Raw genomic sequence first — 27,419 nt, forward strand, 5'->3', positions numbered from 1 at the left:
TTGGCCACTTGCAAATAATTTAAGTCCTCAAAGAGTACATCTGTCTGAATGTACCATGTAACTTTTGGAGGATCCACTTGGAAACCCATATTCACTATAGCAGACAGAAAATATAGCTGCCAGAACTTAAGGCCTTCACATGTTACATGACTCTTGTGCAGCCTTCTAGCTGCTTCACGTGGCACTTTCCCATTGCAGAAACTGAACCATCGACAGAGGAAGTACCCATTGGGAAATCTTAGCAGCCTGCTGTGACATGTCTCCAGCAATTTGAAGCCTCTCCAGCCCTTGGGATCGCTTGGCAGGATGTCTAACAGTACTCCAGCTACTAATGTGTCTTGAGCAGAACATGATGGAACTTGTCTCATAGTCTATTATCATGTTCCATATAGATGCCTGTACACAGGAGGTGGCAGCTGATGGAGGGCATCTAGCCAAGGCTTTTCTATTAACAAAATAGATCCCTCAGCTACATGTCCAAGAAACAAAACTGGATCCTTAAAAGGCACGAGAACAAAATTTTTATGAGAACCCGCAGAACCTCCATTCGGTAGACTGCCATGCTGTTTAGAAGATATGCCTCCATTAGGAACAAAGATATTATGTTCAGAGTTAACCCCCGATACCATTGATCCTGTTTCTTCTTGAGGCACAGGCTTCTTAAAATCGATCAGACACATCGCCCTACAGAAAAAAACAAATCTTCTTAGAACATGCAAGTTAAAAGTTTCCAGTTGCAAGCCAGTCCTGCAAAAACTGGAGTATAAAACTATCATTCTGTACAGTATCGCAAACTTCTTGCAAGCAAAAAAAAAAAACCTGCAAGGCAGTAAAGTTTACTTCACAAAACACGCGTGCCCACTCTGCAGCTTGTTTTGACCAGTTGAATATAAATACAAGACCAGGTTGTGTTGGAAGGAAAAAAATGCACCGACAAAATCACCAGTTACAAAACGCTCATATGCAGCTCATAAAGAGGCAAGCCAGTCCAACTTAGGGAGGGCATAGAATTAGCCAGATGCAAATGTAGACCTCAAGGCGCATTATGCCTATAGATAAGCAGTCAACCATGCACACTGCAAGGACACTTAAGCCCTTCATTCTAAGATTAGGAAGTGTTCTAGTGAGCAGGTGTTGTCGCATGTAAGCCTGGATTTGCTATTCATTCTGTGTTCTGTCTGATGATATCGTGAAGTACTTATGCCTACGTGATGCCTACCATGCCCATGACATATGAACTGCATGATATGGCAATTGCTGGACAGTTGTGCAAGCACGTCTCTTACAAAACATGGCAGATCATTGGCAAGGTTCTTTCTGCCATGTCAAGCACAACGAATTACACCTCAAAGGCAGGTGGGATGAATCTTCCAAGGTGACCAAAAAAGGACAGCTGAGGTATATCTGAGGAAACCTAACCATAGAAAATCCTGCTTAACAGATTTCTGAAAACAGACCTGTTCTGGGAGACATGCCAAAAGGATAAAAGCCATAATGAAAAAAACATTGAACATTACTAACAAGTCAGAGTAGGAGGCACAGTCTGTAGATGGAAGAGGGCAGCCACTTACAGAGGACTGTAAACAATGATTGAAGTTGTCTTTGATGAAGGAGACATAGATAATCCCTGAATTCCTCCAGGAAACTCCAAAAAAGATTGGGGAAGCCTTGAACCATTTTGCCTTGACCATTCTCCTAATCGCCTTGCCTCCACATCGAGCACATGTAACAAATTTGCAGACGTAGCAACAATCAAAATACCATTGCTTCCCGGATGGAACATTGCAGCTGTAACTGAGCTACCATCAAGAGGAGGGACACACCAGTGGTGCCTGATAGTACAAGGGAATGAATCTTCTCTCTCTCTCTCTCTCTCTCTCTCTCTCTCTATTATATATGTGTGTGTGTGTGTGTGTGTGTGTGTGTGTGTGTGAGCTATTAATGTACATTCTTCTTGATCAAAGGCTCTTTTAAATATATATACCTTTGTAATACTAGAATTAGTCCAATCATATAAATTTAGATTTTTATTTTATTTTATTTATTTTTTTTCTACACAGACAAGAAAAGAGAAAATGAAAGAGAAGAAAAAAGAGGTAATATGAAAAACAAAAGAGAGGCATACTTAGCAAGCAAAGCAGCACTTATGTCGTCATTAGTGTCCAAGCATAAGCAGCTATACTAGGTTTCTAAAGACCCACGGAGTCTCTTGGGCAAACCCAGTGCTTACTAAAATACATCAAATAAACAAAAGAGAAAGAAAACAAGAAATAAAGAAGAAAGGAAGAAGGTGGCTAAGCAAAAATAAACAAGCAAGTCAAGCAAAATCTTCCCAAAAACAGGAATACTCTCTCTCTCTCTCTCTCTCTCTCTCTCTCTCTCTCTCTCTCTCAATTAAAACATAATCCTAAAAGAGGCAAAATTACATTGCTAACTCAGAAAGCACAAGCATACTCGATCAAACTCTCTTTTGAAACTAAAACAAAAACGGGCTATTCAGCTCCTTGCTTTTTGTTTTCAGCTTATGTTCAATCATTCTAAACATACCTAAGGCCGATACACCATAGATAAAAGACTTCATATCTAAGATTGTGCTTACTTTTTTCATTATTTTCCTTGGATTATACATCTTGTGTAATACTAAAGTGATCAAATTACTACATTGAGTGATAAAAATCTATGGAATTGGAAAGAAATGACTCCATATTTCACCAAATCAGAAATGTTTGAGTCAATGTGAGGCATTTTTATAATGTGTAAAACACTATATTCAGGTTGTTCACGTTTATCGTATATATCAACCTCCAATCCTATGGTAAATTGTTCTTTTACCCCCAAAAAAGGAAGAGTGTTCCCTCTCTCTCTCTCTCTCTCTCTCTCTCTCTCTCTCTCTCTCTCTCTCTCTCTCTCGCGACAGCTATGAATGTACATTCTTCTTAATGAAAGGTCCTTTTATCCCAAAAAATGCTTGCGTGTGTGTGTGTGTGTGTGCACGTTTGCATGCAAGTGTGTGTGCTTCTAGCTTATGAGTAGCAGTCGTCTCACTTTGGGACAGCAATGAATGTACATTCTTCTTAATGAACGGTTCTTTACCCCCCCAAAAAAAAATGTGTGTGTGTGTGTGTGTGTGTGTGTGTGTGTGTGTGTGTGTGTGTGTGTGTGTGTGATTTGTTTTTTCTTTGGGTTAGATATTGGGCGCTTTAGACTCTGGTGATCCAATTTTCTCACCTTACTCTTTCTTTAGGCACTCTTTGCAGCACTCTTTTTATGATTGCCTGCAAATAGGGTCTATAGGTCAAGATGTATATTTGTCCTATATTGAGATCTTCTCTTGATGTATTTGTGCACATCAAAAGGATGCTGACTCTGTAATATAAAGGCACTAATTCTCCAAAAAAATGTGTGTGTGTGTGTGTGTGTGTGTGTGTGTGTGTGTGATGCGCACAAAGAGAGAGATTCATACTTTGGAAAGAGTTTTCATATATATATATATATATAAACTCTTTCCAAAGCAAGAATCTCTCTCTCTCTCTCTCTCTCTCTCTCTCTCCAGCTTCACACATCTCACACTTGGGGGGGGACCATGAGTTCCCCACCAAGCCCCAACTCTACTATGTCCACTGGGGCGGCCGAGACAGAGGAGCACTTTCTGTGTGTCTGCCCAGCCTACTATGAGATCCGAGGACGCTACCACTACCTTTTTTAGAAGGGATACGGCTTTGGCGCACTCTCACGACTGATCCACTTCCAGGAACAGGTCTGCATTGGGCTCTACCTGATGGAGATGCGACGACACAGGGAGATACTACTACGACATATCACAGAGCAAGAGGAAGGGACCACCGCACCACAGGGTACCGAGGTAGACCGAGCGCAGAGACAGGTCACGGATTTCTATGCATTTGACTCGGCCGCAGGGCACTCTAGGATAGAGGAGGAGGAGCTAGTCGACATGAGAGATATATGGATCAGTGGAGGTAGCCAACACAACACTGCCAGACAAGCGGCATAGAGACCGTACACGGCACGACAGGCGACCACAGCACACACGATCGAGGTTCAACCTATTTCAGCTCTCCTTAGGGGAGACCGACCGAGGCGAGGCATCACTCTTGACATATCCCATCGGATCCAAAGATCGAGGAGACCATGTCCTCCACCACCACGGGAGACATCCCGACACATGCAGATACGTGAGCTCTTTGCATCTCATCAGAGAGCCATCATGGAGCCTCGATACGTAGAGCCGATCCACGCACTTGGGACTCTAGCTCTAAGCACTTGATATCTTCATATCACTCTCATTTTGCATTTTGCTACTTCGCTATTTTGCACTAGTATAGTATTTTAGTACTCAGCAAGGGCCTTAGTGACCCTTTGCCTCGGCCCACAGTGGTCTGTATGAGTTACTTCTCTCTCTCTCTCTCTCTCTCTCTCTCTCTCTCTCTCTCTCTCTCTCTCTCTCTCTCTCTCTCTCCCCCCCCCCTCTCCTTCACGGTCTCCCGAAGACTTTAATAAACTTTCTCTCTCTCTCTCTCTCTCTCTCTCTCTCTCTCTCTCTCGTCTGCTCCTTGCTCTCCCGTCTATCTGCCCTAGCCCTCCATCGCTGCTCCTGCTCTGCTCTCTCTCCTCACGCTCCCTACACTCACACTCTCTCTCCTCACGCTCAATCTCTCCCTCTCCCTATGCCCCCTACGCTCGACCTCCCTAGCCACCCCCTCCCTACGCTCAGCTACGCTCATACCCCGCTCAGCCTACGCTCTACGCACCCCTTCGCTCGACCTACCCCTACGCCTACGCCCTATGCTCATCGTATGCCTACGCCCCCTACCTCCCTCCCTACGCTTAGCCTACCTAGCCACCCCCCTCTCTGCTCCTCCCGCTCCCGCTTTAGCCCCTCGCCACCTTCGCCAACTCCCCCCCCCCTTTTTTTTTACATTTTATTTTTTTTATTTTTTTCAAAACTCCTTGCCATCTTAGCCTCTCCTTCTCCACCTCCTAGCTGCCTCTCCACCTCAAGCTTCCACCCCGCCTTACCACCACCTCACACTAGACGTGCCTCCCATTATGGAGGGGGAGCCGGTGCTCTCGCCCCTGGTCGGACACTAAGACCTGCACCCACACCCACAAAAAAAAAAGATCCAAGAGAAATGGGAGACAAAGCCAAGAAAGACAACAACAACAAAAAAAAAAAAAAGCAAACGACACAACTGAAATTGGAGGATGTGAACACACGTTACTATCGAAGTGGACTCGGGGTAGACAGCAAGGCAAAGGCAAGACCCGCCTAAGCTTCTTCAGCCTCTGTCTCTACCTCAACCCTAGCTCCCGCTACAATTTCAGTTTCGGTTTCAGCTCCAGCCTCAGCTCCCTCTATCTCTATCTCTACTTCGACTTAAGCCCCCGCTTCAGGCTCAGCTCCAATTCCAGTCTCAACTCCCTCGACATCTACGATCAGTGGCATACTCATGCCCATGGCGCCGGTTGTCGTTCCCTTCCCCTCCTGTCCTATTACAGCTCTTGCACCGCTTATGACCCCTACTTCGGAGGTGTCATACACTGTTCCACATTAAACTTCAATCTCCCCTCTCCCTCTCAGTCAGCCCACGCTCCCACAGCCCATTGGGACTGCCTCATCCATTTAACTGTCATCTCCGTTCCTCACCCAGTTCACCCAGTTTCCGGACTCAATCCCACACTTTCATGCCACAGTCACCACAGTTTCAGCATGGACATGGGTGGGCTGATACGCCAGAGGCCCGTGAGACCTTGGTCATGGAGATACATGGTTACCGTGAGCGTGAGATGGAGCTGACTCACTTCGCACAGAGGCAAGTCCGCTTCAACCATGAGCAGAGCCGCATCATACATGAGCACGCTAGGGCCACTCGGGAGCACGCGGGTCTTATTCAGGGACTCAGACAAGATATCATGCAGCTCCAACAGGAGGTCACAGCCATACACACTGTCCCAGGGAGTACCCCAGTGATCGAGGCACAAATTGTGAGCATGCAATCTGCTATTGAGGAGACTTCTAGATGGGTTGATGTGGCCAAACGAGAACCCGCAAGGGTAACCGTTTCGGCTACCCTCATGGAGCAGCAACAGAGAGCCAGTAAGGCTCTCAACATCAGAGTACGCGAGATCCCACGCACTGAGGCTACACCGATGGTAGATGCCATTGCATTCGAGGCCACTACCCTGGATGTGACTAAGCACAGTATATAAGAAGAAGAAGAAGAAGAAGAATATATTATCGTCCTCTGAAGACCAAAAATCGGCCTATGGGACCTGAAACAATACAAAACCTTACATACATTAAGACTCCTCCCTCAAAGGGGAGGGTAATAAGAGAAACTACCTTTATGTCTAGGTGAGTTTCTGTGCTTGAAAAGCTTAGATACAAATGTTCCTAAAGCTGAGGGTGACGCCTTATGTAGCAAATCAGCCAGTCTGTTATGTCCCTCAAGAAGAGAGCTGAACTTTTTCCTAATGTGTGCGTAGTAAGGGCATATCATTACCATGTGTTCTTCTGTTTCTGGCATACCCTGGTCACATAATTGGCATATTCTGCACTCTCTTGGCATGTCTTTCCATCATCCTATTTCGATTTGCAGCTGGTGTGATCGGGTGCGAAGTGAAGCCAAAGCCCTCCACTTATGCATTTCCATAGGTGTGCAAATGTACTTCTGCGTGGCTGACTCCTCTACCGTATAAGTGGGCCAATATTGGGGGTTGATAAATGTGCAGTAGTACTCGAACTTATCTCTATTTTTAGCTGTTTGCCATTTCCTGTGTAGTGCATTCAGCAGGTCACAATGAAAAGCATCTTCATCTACCTCCTCTAGTGAGTAGTTCAAGTACTCCTCTACCTCCCACTTCCTGAACCAATTTCTCAGATCTAGTGCCCAGCCCATCCAGATGCCAAAATCTTGCTCTTGTTTGTCTTTTGGGGCTTTTGACTTTCTCCCCATGCCCTCTTTGGCAGCCTTTCAGCATCCATGCCTTTGACCTTTGTAATGTATCTAAGTACCTTCTTTAAAGCATGTAACTCTATGGGTAAGCATCCTGTCGAGGATGATACACTCCCACCCCACACCTCTACTCCATAGAGCACTGTATGTATCACATATGCCCCAAAAATCATGTTTCGTACATGCCATCTTCTTGTATTGCTATTACTGCAGTCATTTTCAAATTGGTAATACTTTCCCCATCCTGCATCAAGTCTCCGTTGCACACAGCTGCTCCATTTATTATTGGCTGGAATTTCAATGCCTAGGTATTTGAATGAGAGGGCATGGCGGGTGGGGAGAGATTCCAACCGAGAGCAACCCTTGATCATACGGTTCCATGACACTCAGGCACGACTTTGAGCTCTACGACACAAGTTAGTCCTTCGAGATCAGCCAGCGATCTATATGGATGAGAACCTCACACCTCCACACCTCTACAGGTTGAGGAGAGGCGCTCTTTGCTGCAGCAGCTAAATCAGGCCCAGAAGGAGGGGAAGTGGACAGCAGTACAAGAGGGACGACTTCTTACAGGCCCCCGTAGGGCACCTGCCCCCTCCCCTACATAGGGAAGCAGGGTCTATGAGACTCAGATATCCGAGACCCTGTCCTGCATCATTTGGAACTGTAATGGTACCTTATGGTCAAAACCAAGGAACTTCTCGAAATCCTATACAGGTCACGACATAGTCTTTTATACAAAGACACATCAGAGTCAGCGGATATACAATAGTCAGTCTTTTATTCCAATAGTCAGCGGATATACAATAGTCTGTCTTTTATTCCAATAGTCAGCGGATATACATGGAAGTCTGCCTACAGAGATGAGACGAGGGGTACAGGAGGAGTTCAAGGTTCACGTGGAGTTGCAATCCTTTTTAGATCCACACTTCGAGGAACCATTTCAGTAGAGCAGAGAGATGCACATTCCAAATTTCTTTGGATCCCGATTCGACACATGGACAGCAGGGATTTGTTTGTCGCAGTTTGATACTTCCTCCCCTGAGACCTCCTACTTTGCCAGAGATATCCGAGGTGATGATGAGACATCCCCATTTGCTGCCCTTTATCAGTCCATCGTTCACTTCTCTAGCCGCGGAGAAGTCCTCCTAGTGGGGGACTTCAACGCGAGGACAAGGGCCCGTCAGGTACCACTTATTGACTTCAGAGATGATTCCACTCTATTGCCAGATATTGACCTTGAGGAGGCAAGTATACTACGGGTTTCCGCTGACAAGCGAGGTCCATTCTCATTTTATGGGAAGGCCCTGTTAGACCTCGACAGGATACATGATCTCATTATCTATAATGGTCTTAACAAATGGCCCGCTTCAGATGGTTTCACATGCTTTCCACATGGGGGGGGCTCCAGTGTTGTTGATTACATCATGGGATCCCATGTCTTCACATCTCGCATTACTGACTTCACTGTAGCACCTCTCTCCCCAGGGGCTAATCATACATATCTTTTCTTTAGCATCTCCACCTCCCTTCACACAACACCTTCCACCCCACTCAATGCTTACTCCACCTACCACGACATACGCTTTGATCGGGATCACTCATCTTCTTACTCCAACCGTCTGTGCATACTTCTCACTTATATTGACTTCATACCCCTTTTAGAGGATCGTGCTGTCCTTGTCACCCGCTCACTACACGAGGCTACCATTCACACTTTCCCTCACACCACTCGCCCACCACCTCTTGAAACCGTACCCTGTAATAGTTGGTACGATGATGAGTGAGGCTTTACGCCATCAACTCTAATTCGAAACCAAAAACAATCTTCCGAGCGCACTAGATACGCTACGCGAATACCGTAGACTGATACGGAGAAAGAAACTAGACTTCGTTCGTCGGAACGAGAAGGAGCTACTGAACATTTTGTTAAGTAACAACTCTAAGGACTTCTGGCGGAGATTTCTAGAAGGACGGTCCCTTCCGCCACTCACTGACACTCAGATATGGTTTGATTATGCACGCACACTTTATGACATCCCAAATCAGCCAGTCCCTAACCTCTCACACATGCCTCGTCCCACATCCTGCACCCTCTTCACTAGAGGAGGGGTAAAGGATACCGTAATGAAACTTCATAATGGCCGAGCAAAGGATCATGAGGGGCTATGCATTGAGTTCATTGCATATGGGATTAACCTCCTAGCCCCGATCTTAGCAAAGGTTTTAAATGAAGCTGTTTGTTTGGGATTTCCGAACACTTGGACCATTAACACTATCTCACTCATCCACAAGGCAGGGAATCCCATGAGCCCGGAGAACTACAGGACCATTATGATTGGACATGTCATGTCCAAGATTTATGCATCAATACTTGACTCCGAGGTTAGTAGACTTGCAAAGTGCCGAGGACTTAGAGCTACACACATTTCGCACCTAGTTGAGACCGAGTGAACTCCCAATGAAGCTTAGCTTCTATAGAGATCACTTCTTATATATCACAACGGACGGTTTCATTGACCCACCAAGATACACGTAGATTCACCTACCCCACTCGCTGAGGATCTCTCTTGGGCAAATCCGGGTCTCTTCACACAGACTTCACATCGAGAGCGGCAGAGCAGAGCAACTACCCAAGGAGAGGCGCATATGCACATTGTGTGACATGCAGGAGGGTTTCATTGACCCACCAAGATACACGTAGATTCACCTACCCCACTCGCTGAGGATCTCTCTTGGACAGTTCCAAGTCTCTTCACACAGACTTCGCATCAAGAGCGGCAGAGCAGAGCGACTACCCAGAGAGAGGCGCATATGCACATTGTGTGACATGCAGGAGGCTGAGACAGAGGAGCATTTCATCTTCAAGTGTCATGTGTACTATGGGATCCAAGGGCGTTTCCACTGCCTCTTCAGGGATAGATATGGGATTTTGGCATGTTTCCTCTCCTACCCAGACCAGTGGTGTTTGGCAGGTTTCATTCATGAGACACTTAGACACCGTGAGAGGATACTCTGAGCACAGAGACAAGAGCAGACTTCTTCCTCGGCTGATCCCTCTCAGAGCTCTATCACGGAGTTCTTTCAGCTATATCACATGGACCCCCACGAGACGAGGCCTCGACATGACCGTGACCCAGAGCCTATGACCCGACACCTGAGACAGAGGGTCAACACACAGATCACACTTGGGAACATCCCCTCCTTGTTTATAGTCAGAGCCCGACCGACGGGGGTCACAGTAGTCTTGGTCAGACGCATAGCTACGACCAGAAGACGTGCCAAGACCGCACCTTTGAGTGGCCGACAGCACTCTATTGCCGACTTCATGCCTCCACTGCCTCATCCATCCTGATATCTTGCTACTGCCGATGATGATGATGATATTGATGACGATGCTGAGATTGATATATAGTCAACCATCGACATGACTATGTTGTACTTAGGACTTAGTACTGCCATTCTGCATTTTTGCATTTTGCATTGGTATGAACGCTCGTTTAGTAGCTCCACTACCGCAGCTTGTTGTATCAAGATTTTCACGGTCTCATAGACCCATCGGTCTTCCGAAGACTTTAATAAACTTTCTTTCTTTCTTTCTTTCCTCCGGCCTGTCTACCCTAACCGCCTAGCACGTAGCTCCATACAGTTGTACAGCTCAAGTCCATACAGCCACGTCCGCACAGCAGGCGTCATCCAGGTCCGTACAGCCATACAGCAAGACAGGCAGTACAGCCGTACCATACACCAGCGAGACACACCTAGCTCCAGGGTTTGGGCTGAGCCCCTAAACCAACCCTAGGGGTTAGTCACAGCAAGGGGTTGCCAAATACATGCAGGCCACCATGGATGGGGATGCCAAGATGCCCGGTTTTTCCCAAGATCGATACTTTTACCTCGACTCCGACCAAAGCTTCATACTCTTCCATCACGGCCCTCCCTTCGTGACACACCCCATACAAGTTTGCAAAGACGCCACTACTTACAGCAGGAAATCCATGAGCTCAAGCTCAAACTTGCAGCTCTAGAGAGGAAAACAAATGCTTGGGAAGGATAAGGAAAGCAGGAGATCATTCACGAAGTATTGCAAATACACAATACAGTAGCACCCACACAAAACATAGTAACTACAGTCCAGGACTTGGTTCCAACTCAGCTCAAGTCAGTGAAAAAGGAAATTACAGCAACCCCGGACACTAAGATCAACACATCGGACATGTATGTATAAGTAAAGAAACAGGAAAAAAGGGTGGAAAATACAAGAATCATACGCATAGGGGGGCTATCAGAGGGCTGGTTTGAAGTAAGTCACAAGGAAAATCAGGACAATATCATGGAAAGAATCCCACAGATAGAGTGTGAAGCTGAAGACGTACTTGATGTCGTCCAAGAGGGGACACAAGCCAAAGTATGCTTCCAAGACAAGATGAAAGAAGCAAGATTCTCAAGAAAACTAATAAATTGAGAGGTACTAAAATATGGATAGCAGAGGATCTCCGATTCAGCTCAAAATGAAGGCCATTAAATTGGCTAAAAAGAAGGATGCTCAAAAGGAAGGAAAATGGGCTGTTTATAAAGATGGAAAAGCATTAATCAGAGATTTCAAATCCAGATCTAAAGACTCAGTCTCAAACTGATGTTATTCAGGCCACCTTTAAGATAGTATTTCAATGTAATTATGATATAATAATTTGGGGCTGAGCTGCTTTTGGCACTCCCCAGAGTACACTCTATTGAGGTCCAACCTATCACAGCTTTCCTCAGGGGAGACCAACAGAGACGAGGGGTCACTCTAGACATAGCCCAGAGAGTCCAAAGGGCGAGGAGACCGCGCCCCCCACCGCAGCGCGAGACAGCTCGACAGACACAGATACAAGATATTTTCGCGGCTCACCAAAGAGCCATCACTGTACCAGGCTTCGGTTTCGTCCCAGCGCCTGGATAGATTGATTGATATGATTATGATTATGATTATGATTCTGTTAGCATAGATTAGTACTCAGCAAGGGTCCTAGTGTGCCCTTTGCTTCAGCCCACTGAGGCTTGTATGAGTGCGCTTTTCTGTGCACTTTGTCGGCTCTTAGAACTTGAGGCCACCATCTAGAAGAGCTCGAGAAGATGAACATATGAGCACTGGAAGGTACGATTTCTAGAAAGTAATTTATGAGATCAAAGATTGAAGAGCCAGGCTCCTTTAAAGCACTAAAGCAACCTCACAAAGAAGAGGGCATGCAAGTGGGACAAGAGGCTGAGCATTACCTGCCCCTCACCTCCCTGCCTCTCCTATGAAAGACCCCTAGGGCCCTCATTCCAGCAACAACAAACTCCCACGCTGAAGTCTGAGCTCCCTGCTGCAAATATGCTCCCTAGTATGCCTTGTCACCCTGCCAAGTCCTCCTCACCATCCTCTCTTGTAGATTGCGATTCTCCCATGAAGGACACAACCCTGACTTTCAGGATGCCGACTGCCCAACGATCTGCCACTCCAGCAGTCCTCATCACCTAGGCGTCTTGGCTTGTTGCCATAGCTTGCTGTACTTCTGCCTTCATTCACTTCTGCCAGACCCCCTCTCTGCTGCCCAAAGTGCCTTTTTCCAGCATTTCCCTCTGCCCTTGTGGACAATTCAAACCAGGCCATATAGGCTGATCAGACCACACTGCCAGTTCAGCTTCCCTGCTCTTCGAAGGCCATTCAGCCTCGTTCCCCACTGTGAATTGTGCACTACATCTGCAACGACCATGTGCACACAATCTGTAATGTCAAAACGAACTTCTACTCAAGCAGGCCTCCACAGCAAGTACATTCCCAATCTTACAACCTCTCCTGCAGGTTCAATTCATGAGCTCTCTAGCAACTTCCTTCTTCTGCCTGAAGTGCCCTTACACTTGCTACGTGCAATCTAATCTTCTGCTCTCATGTCCACTGAATAATCACTCCAACCTGCTGGCTACTGAAGTACCTCAGAACTGCTTCCAGTTGCAGTGATCAAAGCTATCCTCTGAAACAGATGAATGACTATTAATTGCAGTGATAAACCAAGCTACTTACATTTCGCCTAGGCCATAGCTGGGTACGGATGATCAGTCAGATGCTGTTCTCTTCTCTCAATCTAGGCCTGCAATGGGCAAGATTGGCATTCCTCAAATTTAATATACAGGACAGTGCAAAACAAAAATCTATCTTAAGTCTCTCTTGGAGTTGGTAAAGCTGGTCATATCTATATGGGCATGGCTCACCCATGTTAAGCCCAGTCAGAAGTCTTGTGCACTCACTCTGTCAGACTGTGCCCTGCAGGTGAGTTGAGATGAATAAAATTAGCCTACCGGCGGGGGTTCCCCACTGCCATGCTTGGCACCTTCATTTGTGCCTCTTCTTTGTGTGGCAATCAAATACTGAAAAAGGGACTAGAAATCGTGACACTCAACCCACATCACCAGCACCAGGCATTCACACAAATGCTGATACATCAAACCTGCCCCTCACAGGAACAAATCATTTGAGCATGGAACGATGTGCAATAAGGAATAAAACATTCAACATAATATTAACTTGCTTGACCTCACCGAAGAGTTTCCAGATTGAAAACAGTGATATCTCCTATGCTATTCGCAGTTGCTAGCCACTGGCCATCTGAGCTTGTACACATTGTTGTTATAGGATGAACCCTTGGAAATTGTTGAGGCATATCCCTTTCAACCTCAAACCGGTGTAAAACTTCCGATGTATCTACATCTACTACCTGAAAGATGTCAAAAACCTCAAAGTAAATTTTCAAAATCATCTCAACCAATAGTATCGTACAAACAAACTGACTTCTAAGTACCAAACCTGTCGGTTAGCATAAAATATTTGAATATGTTAACAAGTACTGGTTTTCATACAAAATAGAACCTTGAAATCACTCCTATAAGATATCATAACAGAATGTCTTATAATGTCGGAATCAAAATCACAAAAAAGGTGAAAAGCTTACAAAAACAGTATTATTGGGACAGGCAAGAAGTAGGTGGCTGGAACCACTGAAAACCATACTGTGTGCAGGTGGAAGATCTTTTGGAAGCCTTCTCTTCCTTATTCCCCATGTTCCCATCTCAGATGCGTCCGTTCCAGGTTGCTGTTCTAACTCAAAGAGCCGAGGTTTCAGCTGATCTGATATTGCAACTAGTTGTCCTGTAGCTGATAATGCACTACATGATATGTGCTCAGCAGACTTGCACTTTATTCTAGCAAGTAATGCTGGTGGGTACCCCTTTATCTTGCCTGCTTGCTTTATATCCTTTGTGAGAAGAGGCTTACCATTGCTGTGCCCATTTGGTAGATCTGAAACCCCCATCAATCTAGAATCCTTCTTCAGCTCTCCATTGGGACACTTTTGGCCAGCCTGTTCCAACTGAAATTTTGATTTTCTCTTCCGAACAGGAAAAGAAACATTCTGGGTCAGACCTGACATCCCACTTTCTGATGCCACCTTCCCAGCAGAAGCTTGATTGATATTAATTTTCCATACATCCACCTCGTGTTGATGCTGTGCCATCATGATTAGTCCATTATGCAGTCTTGATTGCAGAGCCACCCATACAGGTGTTCGTTGAGGGGCACAGCAGACATCATGAGGGTGAAATGCAAGAAATGCATTTGCAGGGTAAGTAAAGATCTTTGCATCATTGCCTCCAGATACAAGCATAGGAATTCCTGACTGTTCCGACTTAAACTGATTTTGCTCCATCCACGATCTCTTAAGTTTTTTCCTTTCCCTTTTCAAGGATTTGTCAGCCATCTCACCTGCATTACGTGATTATTTGAAAATTCATTCTCAGACAGAGTAAAAAACAATACGAAAGAAGCAGCAGACAACTGTGCCATATTAAACAACACATGCCTTGAAGCGTAGGGGAAGCCACTGCCAATGCTCTAACATCATGAGTATGTGTTCTCTTGCTACCCACATACACCCATCTATCGCCTAGCCCAATTCCCAAAGCTACTTCAGAAGTTCCATCGTTATCAGCCAACGTGCTACTTTCTGGGACCAGCTGGTACTGCACAACCTGCAAGTAGCAGAACTGCTAACAAATTAGGGACAATATACAATCCTACTGCTCCAGCATGAACAACAGTAACAGGGTCCAGCCCAGATGTCACCAAAATAGTCCAATCACGAGATCATCCATACCAAATACCATCAAGACCACATGACATACAAGCAGTCCTTCAGACATCATTTCTCACGAAGACACCCATTCATCAGACTACTCTGTTGCCAACAAAAAGATATCACAAAAATTGGCCCAAAAAGGTACATTGAAGAGCTCCCCCGCCCAAAAAAAGATATCATTAACACACCACAAATCAGCCTCTAGCTGCAACTTATCATCTTTTGCATAATGGATGGAGTTGTTTTTAGGCGTTGCGCAAAATGCCTAGTTTTACTGATTGTCTTCCATGAATAGTTAAGCTGGTGCTTGTTGAGGATTATCTGGCCTCCTGTAGGGTTACTAGTTTACTAACAGAGAGGTCTGGACACTATTCAGTTTCAACTCTTCACAGGGCAGCTACATATGCAGGGTTTTGTGACCTCTGAAAACAGAAGTGAAATTTCTGTGCAATAAATCATTCCATTCTGTCAAAATGGCAACTACTACTCTAGACCACTCCATGATCAAACAACTGGATTTGAATGGGTCACACAACAGTAAGATCACATCCCTTGATCAGAAAGTCTGCACAAACTGTTCTACACATCAGTACATCGACGCCAGACACATTCAAGCATCTGAAACATGTTAGGGCATTCCGAAAAAACTCTAATGTGACTTGTACAATGGAACATTGTGAAACAAAAAAATTACATCCCGTGATCAGAAAATCTGTTCTACACATCAGTACATTAACGCCAGACATGTCAAATATTGCAATGTGATCCATAAAATGAAACAATTTGAAACAGATTGCATACATGAATAAAAGATACGTACACATAAATATCTCACATATACACACACACATGCAGATATGTACCCCTAGGCGTGTGACATTTTTAAAAACGGTAGAATGTAGGCATGTATGTATGTATATATGTATGGGAGAAGAAGAGGCGTAAAAAATCTTACCATTCCTGCGTAGAAAAAGTGATTTGAGCTTTCCAATTAAAGTAAGATTAACAAAGTGCCATGTTACCTAATTAATACCTCATAAGATATGATATAGCATATCAACGTATAGAACAGATCAGTTTTATTACTAAATTTACATAGAGATGATACCAAGCTGTTCATTGAGTCTTGATATTAGTACATTACAATATTTATATCATATACACATTGCTTCCCAAACATCGCAGTATCTCTTTTCAAGAAACAGAATTCCACAAACTTGCATTCCAGGCGGAAATTATGCAAACAGGGTATTGTCAAGTTACAGGGTAACCCTTAAAATCAACCTTTGGAAGTGTTTGGGCATATTCTTGATTCACACACAGACACACAATAAACAGCATCAGCAATTATAATGCTTTGACTCCATACGGAGCCAAACAACTGACTACAGCAAAGCTTACCTGTCCATCAGCCCCAGCTGCAAATACAGATCGATGGTTTGGTGAAGCTGCAAGGGCTAAGACGTCTGCCATATGAGCAGTGTGTGCTTGCAACAATGTACCCTGATTCCCATCCCAAAACTGAGTGCTTCCCTTACTGTCTCCACTAACCACAGTTCCATCCCTGAAATCACAAGAAAATTATATCACAACGGGTGATTCTCTGTGAGTTAGACAACAAAACCTGCAATGAAAGGTCTTTAACATATGACACATGTGAACAAAGGTCTCTCTCTCTCTCTCTCTCTCTCTCTCTCTCTAGCCCACCCGCCCTCTACATAGGTGGATGGGGTCTATGAGACTCACAATACCGAGACCCTATCATGCACCATTTGGAACTGTAATGCTACACAGGAAAAGACATAGTTTTCTACACAAAGACACTTGAGAGTCAAAGCGCCCACTGCCAATTGTTAGCAGGTGCACATGGGAGTCAGCCTTCAGAGACGAGACGAGGGAGACAGGTGGAGTCCAAGGGTCTGAAGGAGTGGTAGTGCCTTACAGATCATCTCTCTTGGGCCCATCTCAATTGAGAGAAGGGATATACACTCCCGATTCTTGTGGGTCCGAATACGACGCGTAGATAATCGGGATCTCTTCATATAAGTGTGCTACTTTTCACCTGAGACTAGACTTCACCCTGCAAGGTCCTTCTAGTTGGGGACTTCAACACTGGGATGAGCACCCGACAAGCACTACTCTTGGACTTTCATGATGATGCCATACTACTACCGGATATTGATCTCGATGAGGCAGGGATGACACGCATATCTACTGACAGACATGGACCAGTCACATCATACGGACAAGCGCTTTTAGATATGGGTAGGATGCATGACCTCATCATTTACAATGGTCTTAAGCTATGGCCCTCCTCAAGTGGTTTCACTTGTTTTCCACATTGGGGGGCTCTAGCGTAGTTGACTACATCATTGGATCCCTTGCCTTCACGTCACACATCACTGACTTCTAAGTCTCACCAGCACCCCTGGGGGCAGATCACACCTACCTCTTCTTCAACATTTCCACCCTTTGCAACACCTTCCCCTGCACCGATCTCACACACCACCTATCACGACATACACTTCAATCATGACCTTGCTCCCCGCCTACTTTGCACGGCTTTACACACTACTCACCTGCATCGATGAGATACCCCTATTAGAAGACCCTGCTGCCTTGATTAGTCGCTCACTACACGAGGCTGCTCTCCACGCTTTTCCTTAAACCACACGCAGCACGCTCCACTAGACCACCACCTCTCTACTTCACGCCTTGCCATAGTTGGTACAACAAGGAGTGTAAGGTCATACGCCGACAACTCCAACTCGAGGCCAAATATAGCCTTCTGAGTGAACTAGACATGGTACGCTTACCGCCATCTAGTACACCAAAAGAAGCAAGCGTTTCTCCGCCGAAATGAGGAGGAGCTACTAAACACACTGTTTAGTAACAACTGCAAGGACTTTTTATTGAAGTTCCTTGAGCAGAAGCCCCCTTCACCCCTAACTGTAACACAGGTTTAACACACACATGCCCATATAATGTTCCCAACCAACCCGCCCCTGATCTCTCGCGCACACCCCCTGCCCCACCACTTCATAGTTACCAAAAACGGCCATTTCTGGCCTAGAAACGAAAACACAGAAACAAAAACGGTGTTTCTTCTAGAAACATTGTTTCGTAATCACTCGTTTTTTTGTGGTTGTTGTTGTGTGGCCCTCTTTTGATTAAACTTCTTTCTGCACTCTTTTGATTAAACTATTTTTTACCGATTTGTCACCTCCTGTCATCGTTTCCGTTGCCTCTCGTGCTACTGCTCTCCAACCTCTCCATCTTTGATTCCTGGTCTTTGGCACCCGCAGCTTGCTCTCCTCTTCATCCCCCCATCCTGCAGGCTGCAGCATGCTCTCCATCCAACAGGCTGGCAGCTGCTCTCCATCCTCAGCTTGCTCTCAGCTCTCCATCCCCCCACTACCTCTCCTATCTTACCTCTCCATCCTCCTCCTACCTCTCATCCTCCTCCGACTCCTTCTACCTCTCCATCCAATTTCACCTCCCCATCTGGCATCCTCCTTCTACCTCTCAATCTTTCCTCACCTCTCCATCCTCCCTCTCAAACTTCATATTGTTGTAACTCCAAACTTGTTAGAACTTAGAACTTAGAACTTAGTTCATGACACATGTTGATTGTTGAAGCATCATTCATGGATAACAGATGATACTACATAGATCAATCATCATAGGAATTTAGAATCATAGAAGCATACATGATGCTTCAAGAATAGATAATTTGCACTCTATTGATAATTGTATTATGCAAGTTTCCGTCGAGACCACGGGACCATGGATCAAGTACTCACACTCCGGAGTGTTATATAGGAGGCAGGGCACGTAAGTAGAGAGTATGACGTTGCTTTATGGATTTTTGCAAAGCCTTCAACATAGTCTCAAGGGCCCGTTTCATCAAGCGTCTTCAAGAAATGGGATATGACCTGGAGATCATCTGGGCAGTTATGGCACTTATGAGTGAGTCTCAGGCAGAGTTTGGACACGCGCCAAATGGACTGAGGAGATCATGAGCACCGTTGGGGTCAAACAAGCCTTCAACACAGTCTCACAGGCCCGTTTCATCAAGCGTCTTCAAGAAGTGGGATATGACCGAGAGATCATCTGGGCGGTTATGGCACTTACGAGTGAGTCTCATGCAGAGTTTGGACATGTGCCGAATGGACTGAGAAGATCATGAGCACCATTGGGGTCAAACAAGGTTGACCGCTATCACCAACCTTCTTAGGGGTCTACATTGATGAACTTGAGACTTTCACGGAGGCACTTGGTGGCGCAGGTTGCTCTCGCCAGTACCCTACTTTGGATTCTCTTATACGAAGATGATGTAGTGCAGATGTATTCCTCTCCCGAGGGTCTCCAGAGACACTTAGACATGCTACTGGCTTTCTGCGAGTCACATGACTTGAAGGTCGACCTTGACAAGGCATGTCTACCCACCACTTACAGCCATATCAATATTCAATAGACACTCCCTTCACGCGCTTGACACAGCAAGTAATTCATTGACGATCTATGGATATATCCTCGAAGGACATGGGTATCTCCCCTACAACCACATGCAACAAAAATGGACTTCTAGAAATAGCATTTTCTCCATCTCAATGAGGACAGCTTCATCCGCAAACTAGGACACCTATAGATTCCCCTGTCCCATGCAGTTTGCATCATCATGGGCATCGTCATGGGTCAACTCACGAATTCATCGCATAGATCCTAAATTGAGGTGGGACTTGAGATTGCTTCCACGGGAAAACGCAAAGATCTGAGACTCTCTACTCTATGGTACACACAAGAAGTGGAGATAGAAGTGCATGTTCTAATGCAATGCGCCAACATACTACAAGATCCAGGGAGATATCAATGTCTTTTCACCCATTAATGCGTTGGACTATTCATACACAACGAGCTTATCTCACTCAACTCTAAGGCTGCCAATTAGACTTCCAAAACCTGCCAGCACGACATGGGACAAAAGCCCAACAAGCACTCACCCCATTCAAGGTATAGCCCTTGTGACATCTCGTCTATGGCACCCTAGAGTACATACGAAGTCATAGACGGCAACAACAAATCTTGAATGTGTATCAGAGACACCGTGACTCGCAATGGGACCCTAGTCGAGCCCACATAGAGCTCAAGCTACTCATGACCATAGTTAACAAATCTCAAAAGTGTACCAGAGACACCGGGACTCGCAATGGGAACTTGGTCGAGCCCACATAGAGCTCAAACTACTCATGACCATAGTTACCAAGGAACAGGAACATTCCACAAACATCAGATGTTGAAACAGGAACGTTTCGGGATGGGGGTACATGGAAGGGAAATTGGGAGCGCCACGTCATATGACACATCATCAAGTCACATGGAAATATACCAAAATATGAAAACAAAATCACTTGTAACAGCTTTACATTTTCCATTTCAGCTTTAAACTTTTAAGAACACACAAAAATCCATAGAAAACAAAGATGTAAATAAATGAATATTTTTGCAATATGCATAGTATAGAAGTGCAAATGCCAGAATACGCAAATCATTGAGCATGTAAATATGAGATATACAAGAAAAGGAGAGCTTGTGGCAGTCCTGAGAGAAGGGGGCTATGATGGGCTGAAAGGGTAGTAGAGGATAAGGTGCCCGGTGAGGGCTGACAGGGTGTGAGAGTGAAGTGAGGGCTGAGGGTAGTAGAGAGTCGAGTGAGGGCTGAGAGCAAAGAATGGGCCAAGACGTGCATATTCGGGAAATTTTACAGGTCGCTTGCCGCGCCAAATATCAAATCACCACAACTAGCATGAGAACACGTTTGGGATTGGGGGAATGTGCCCTCAGCGTTCCACACCCGATCTACCCTCCAGGAGCAATCAGGTTCCCTTCGTTTACGGAAGGGCATTCCCCTTCCCCATCCCTTGATCCCAAAAGGGGGAAATGGCGTTTCCTAGTAACTATGCTCTTGCAGTAGCTGATTAAGAGTGATAGACACCTCCAGTTCCTGGTTGTTCCAAGACTCATGTGTATCCCAAGGGATTAGGTACCCCCAATTGCTCCAAGAAAGAAACTATGAACTAATTGAGGATATAAGAATGAAAGAGAATGAGACATTCAATATTGTCACTCTTTGGCAGTTTGGTCTTTCATTTCTATGGGTGGGCAATTCACGAGTTACTAGTACTACTTGGCAAAGGTTGAATCCCATACGGATCCAAATTACGAAGTCTTACATGATTTGTACGTAGAAGAAACACAAGATAAATAGAAGTTATTTCCGTATCAAGAAATGTACAATATATTTCATGATCACCAGCCTTGGACATAAACTGAAAATCGATTTCTGATGGCAGGGAGCAAGGCTACACTTAACATTCAGTAGGACTATTATGGCCAACTTATTTTTACCAGACAGACCCCACTTCCTCATAAGTTTAGTTGCCTACTGAAGATTGCTACTTGAGATACGATGTAATTATTAGAAGAAATCAGCTTATATAGGTCTAAATCCACAAAAGCATACAAATTTGTATATTGTCTTCTCTATTTCCAACTTGGTCCAAAATCTAATAACATAACATGTTGCCTAAAGTCAGATTGTCTTTTATATTTCTAAATCCTTTGCAAGCTGTTTCCTTAGTGACGACACGGCTGAAGAATGGGTATGTGTTCAAACATCAGGCGATGCTGCCATCAAATCCTCCAATTAAAGTCACAGCTATCGTCCTGAAAGGATAGACCTTTCTCACAAAGAACCTAAGCTTCACTATGTTTGAAAATATGTAAGAGAGAATTCATATGGCATCAACATATTCATCAAGCTCTATATTACAACTTGACTTACCGAAGGGTTAATAGGGACCATATGCATAAAGTGGAGCCACTTCCAGCACCTCCAAGCCCTGCTGTAATTCTATATATTTCCTGAAACCGTTTAGAATCCCAGCACCTTATGCAACTGTAAAAACAGCCGAAATAGTACATTATCCAACATGCACAAGATTAGCAATAAATACAATAACGAATCCCAGTACTATCTCGTGCATTTGAAATCATCAAAGGACTATAAACTACATCTATAACACAGGACAGAAGGGGGAGGAAAAACAGACACCTAGATATGAACCTGCTGGTCAAGAAAGTATCAACTTTCACAGCAACTCACACTACTTATTTCAGCCCGAGCACAAAAAAAACAACGCACTATGCAATCCTGTAAGAACCACAACCCTGATACAAGATCCAAAGAACGTGAAAAAAAAAGTCCACGATCTGCAAAGTAATCATCAAAAAAGCCAACAAATGCACATGCACAGTGTAGCGCACTTAGATAGAAGAAATGCCAAAAACACTCCCGCAAAGTGCAAAACTAGGCTTGAGTACGACCCAAATACACTTTCTTACAAAAAAGTTTCAAAAAACTTCACTGCCCTTAAAAATCAACACATGATAAGTTCGATCATACCCATCAGAGCCCCCAGAGAAAACTTTTGTTGCATCAAGACTCCATGCAACGCTCAATATTCGACCTGTACATTGAAACAAAAGATAGAATATCTGATAAAATTATCCGTTCTTCCTTAGCAACAGATCATATAGCCTCATTAACTAACCCCGCATTTACAAGCAGCAATCAGAATAAAATTTCATCTCGCAGCAGAATCGCAGTAAAATGCCGTTATCAGCTGCAACGAAAACAACAAATCGGTCCTCATCCACACAATCCAAAGCTGCTCTGGAGATTTCCAAAAGCAATCCACGGTCAGAGCAGCTTCATGTTCCAAGTACACGCCTTCCCAATTTCTCCTGTCCCCTTTCCACATACATAACCTTGCTAACCATAATTATCCCTTGCTTGAAGAAACGTGTCACATGAAACCCACACTTGCATGCACAGTTTCAGACTCCCATTACCAATGTATGTTTAGAAATCAATTTTGTTCTTCCATCCAAGTAAATCAATAAATTTCTGTACTTTCAATGCACAGATACAGGAAGACAAGCGCATGGTATAATAAAGGGTATAGGGCTTTTGAAATAATTGAAGGGACGCCCACTAGAGACGCATATACACTGACAAGCATTCAAGCTTATCTAACACTGACCTTGTACTCTTGGAAATGCATGCCTGTAAACCATACTTTCGCCATCTTTGACAGTAAACAATCGCACACATCCATCATCACAACCTACAGCAACTCTTGGCTCTCCCAAGATTTCATCTTTCTGCTCGCTATCATGTTCAATGTTTTCGTCATCATCACTATCACTATCCTCACCAATCGAACTAGGCTGTCTGATGCTTGCAGGAATACTTTTTCTTTTAAATGCTCTATTTTCAACCAGGGAATGCTGAGGCTCAAGGGCCATGTTCCAGACAGACCCTCCATAAGATCTCACGATTTCCTGCAAATATATGAAAGATTAAGTCAAAGCAAATGAAAGTGTGCAAGCAAGTTTCTATCATTTGATGGAAACTTGCAGTCAGTGAAATCTTAATTATGACCCTATTTCATTTTTCTTGTCACCTCCATTGAGTATCCCTCACTTTCACACAACACAAGTATAAATCCTCCTTCATGCGTGTCAGACTACAGAAAATATAGTTGAAGCATAAATTTGTTTTGAACAAGGAAAGAGCCCATGCGAGCATTACTGCAAAAAAAGATGATCAAAACAAGCCTACCTTAAGCTGTAATGTCGACAAATCCCATTCTGAAATAGAACCATCAAGGCCAGCAGAAAATAAGCGTCCCCTAGCAGAGAAAGTTGAATGACACCACAAAAGGCAGGAGATAGCTGCATCTCGCTTTCCCGGAATAGTCTGTCAAAAGAGAAAGTCTTAGCATCTCTCTCTCTCTCTCTCTCTCTCTCTCTCTCTCTCTCTCTCTCTCTGTATTTTCAGAAACTACATGGCAATCAACCTCAAGAGGAAAGCAACATGGGAAGACATGATACACTTCGTCAAAGACCTCTACAGAAGGGAGGGGGAAGATCTAGTAAATCACGACTTTTCCATCAAAGCAGCGAACACAGTCACCATCCCAAGCACGGTTCCAGCCCAAGCACTCAACGGTAGGCCATTTGGTCGCCATAACGGCTGCATCAGAAGGATGCCAAGCATAAAAAAGAAGCTGTATTTTGTTGTTTTGCATATTTCAAGAAAGTCTTTGACACAGTCCCACACAAGAAATTATGGGAACGACTGGAAAAGCTTCAAGTCCCAACATGAACTTAGGCTACTTACCGTCTATATAAGAAGGTATTAGCTCAAGCTAGCACAGCCACTTGTGGATGGGTAATGCTCCAAAGGGAAAGTTGTTATAAGCAGTGGCATAGGTTTCAATTAGGGCTGTCCTCTCTCGCCAACTCTTTTTTGTCTTTTTATCAATGACCTTGAAGATTGGATGAGAATACATACACCAACGTGTCCTTAAGTTAACATATAATTGCCGCTTAAGTGAAATGGATGTGCACCCCTCGACATTACCTCTTATCCTTTCCAAACTTGTGAGTCTTTGTCCTCCATTATGTCAAGTCTCCCATAGTTACAAGGGAGCAGGAACATTCTGGGAACATCGGCGGAGGCTAGAACAAGGACGTTTTAGGAAGCGGAACATGGTCCCAAAACGAAATGCCACATCATATAACATGTCATCATATGCCAATGTGTACCAAAATAATCGCTTTTACCGCTTGAACTTGTCTGAGGCCCAAGGATTGGCACAAAAATAATCTTACATGAGCTTTTTGCCTAGACTTCATATTTGGCAGTCAAATGTCCTAGAAAACCATCAACGTGGTTTCCTTGGGTACACCTTTAAAGATAGTTTTTCTGATATACTGATTACAGCAAGTATTACTCACTTCATTTGGAAACACACGAGAACTAGGCCTATGTCACCAGTCAATATTCGGTAATTAAATTCAGTCACTCCAAGCAGCGTATGTGTACATAAGACCAATCAGGGTGCAAATCGATGAGTCAGCATCCAAACCTTATCACACACACATTATTACAGTTGTCTCCCCACATTCGCTCATGATGGCATTTTACAAGAAGGCAGTAAGTCTATATTGTCTTCATTCAAGCTACAGAATTTGCTTCCGAGGGCAAGACATGCGGTATTCCTTTTGATCCCATTTTAGGCGAAATTATGGTGTCTTTACCTCGTAGGCATAAAGGTACGTCAACTTTCAAATAGGCATATTTACACACATACCAACATGCTGAGCTACTATTTCACTCAACCACTCCAATTTTAAGGAGAGCTTTCAGAGCTTTTAAGTATACAATAACATCCATGCCAAGAGACCACTTTAAAAAAGGGATGCATCTCTCTGATACGAAGAAATGTTACAATGATAAAACACTTCACATCTACATGTATCCAAATCATCCACGAATAATGTCTTACACCCAGTTCTATTTTCCTTGGATGTTATGGTAAAATCGTTGATTACCACCTCCCAAACAAAAAGGTGTTTAGTATAAAATGCACTTATCAACGCCTAAATCAAGGAATCTAGTGCTCTTTGGGGCTTGTACTGTTGCACGTTAATTATCTTGTAGAGGCTCTTCGTTGTTCTCACTTCCACGACTTGACGATTGGGATGCCGAGGGTACAAACAGCAAATTACAGCAGGATCAGAGAAGGTGAGAGTGCCCTCAAAGGTTACTCTAGGAGGTGGCAACAAGCGCTCAAAGTGAACAAAAATTCGCACTGATGAGGCTGTGGTGTACTTCCCCCCGCCTTCCCATCTCCAAAAGTACTCACAGGAACAGAGCACACAAGACTTCCCTCAAAGGTCACGTTTGGCAAAAGGCGCTGCCTTAATGGAGGAGTAAGAAAGCTTGCAGCATAGCTGGCTTCAAAGAACATGGTGAGTCCCCCCGCCGTCTCCCCGCTCCCCCCGTTCCCCTCTCCAAATGATACTCACCAGTTCACAATGCCAACCGACTGAGCCAGGCGACACGACCCAAATTTCAATAGCGCCATTGTCACGGGCAGCAGCGATGACAGCTCCGTCGACACTGGGGGCGAGGGCGACGACAGGGGAGGGAGTCCAATCTACATGTTTGTATCTGTGGAGCTCCAGCATTTCAGAAGAAGGCATGGGGGCAAGGGGGGGGGAGGGGGGGAAGGAAGGACATAAGGCGGGGGGGGGCAAGGAAACCCTAATGGGAAGGGATGAAGGAATGATGAAAAGAGGAGGAACATAAAAGAGCTTGAAGCAATGTTTTAACAGATTCAAAGTTAACGAAGAAGAAACAGAGTTGTTGTAGAAGAAGAAGACGAAGTATAAGAGTGGCGGCTAGGTCTCTCTAGAGGCCTTGTTTGTTTGTTTGTTTGTTTACTAAACCCCCAAAACCCCATTAAAAGTTGAGTATGGGCTTGTTTTACCCTAAGAGAGCATATTGAAGGTAAAAGTGTGCTTATCCCAACCGCGTTTACACCTAGCGGCTCAATCATGTGGGTGTTTATGTGCCAATCCTCAGTTCAAGCCCCACAGGCAGCTTAGGATTCTATCTTGGTCACCTCGTATGCGGGCGTTGTTGGCACTTTCAATTTCAGTACAACGCACACAACCAAAAAAAAAACTTTTAATTCATAATCATGCCTTCTTCTTTTTTGAGTAGGTGTCTAGGAGCCTATGGATTCATGCTAGGGGACTAGAGAACTCTCGATTCAACTTTTCGTCACATTTCTCTTGAATTCATCAGCTTTCTCGCTAATCGTGCCTTTTTTATGAGTATTAGGTCAAGCTCACCCTATTGACAGTGTTACAGACTACCTTAATTTCATATTTAATGCTCATTTTGTATTTAATGTTGTTGTTAGCAGTAGAGGTTCAGGTCAATAAATGTATGAGAGTGGGTTCCATTCCATGGTCCCCCTACATTTATTGAGCCTTCCCCTCTCTGCTTCTCCCTTTTCATTCATCTCCCTGCGTGTATGATTTTTTATCTCCCAATTTTCTCATGTGGTTGTTCCCTTTTACATGTTATTGGAAGATTTTACTTTATTGTTAATTTGTGTTACTTTACAATTTTTTAATACGAGGACTTAGAGCTTGTGTAAATCAGTAGGCTCCCATGTGATGAAGTGCCTATGGCGATATCGATTCACTACTTCGACAAGGGTATCGTATATTGATTTATAGACATGCGAAGGCTTTTAAAATCAAAGGTACACCAATATTAACTCCAACAACATGAAAGTGGGTCGTGTGCATGTTATGTTTGAACATGAAGGAGAGAAGAACACATATGTGCCATTATTAGGGC

General features: G+C 44.4%; 1 protein-coding gene across 1 annotated transcript; it reads right to left on the reverse strand.

The window, feature by feature from the left end:
* Positions 1–26,462, reverse strand: LOC147903697 (WD repeat-containing protein PCN-like). Its single transcript, XM_087400647.1, has 11 exons — positions 26,072–26,462; positions 23,817–23,954; positions 23,236–23,536; positions 22,596–22,659; positions 21,975–22,088; positions 16,532–16,694; positions 14,855–15,023; positions 13,949–14,757; positions 13,539–13,714; positions 1,572–1,832; positions 1–684 (listed from the first exon to the last, which is right to left on the reverse strand). Exons 1-11 carry the CDS (start codon positions 26,246–26,248, stop codon positions 378–380), a joined length of 2,679 nt encoding a protein of 892 aa, XP_087256773.1. The 5' UTR covers positions 26,249–26,462; the 3' UTR covers positions 1–377.
* Between the last annotated feature and the right edge of the window lie 957 nt (positions 26,463–27,419).

This window comes from Dipteris shenzhenensis, chromosome 3 (assembly GCF_047967505.1).
Source record: "Dipteris shenzhenensis isolate YYH24624 ecotype China chromosome 3, Dip_SZ_1.0, whole genome shotgun sequence".
NCBI classification, from domain to species: domain Eukaryota; kingdom Viridiplantae; phylum Streptophyta; class Polypodiopsida; order Gleicheniales; family Dipteridaceae; genus Dipteris; species Dipteris shenzhenensis.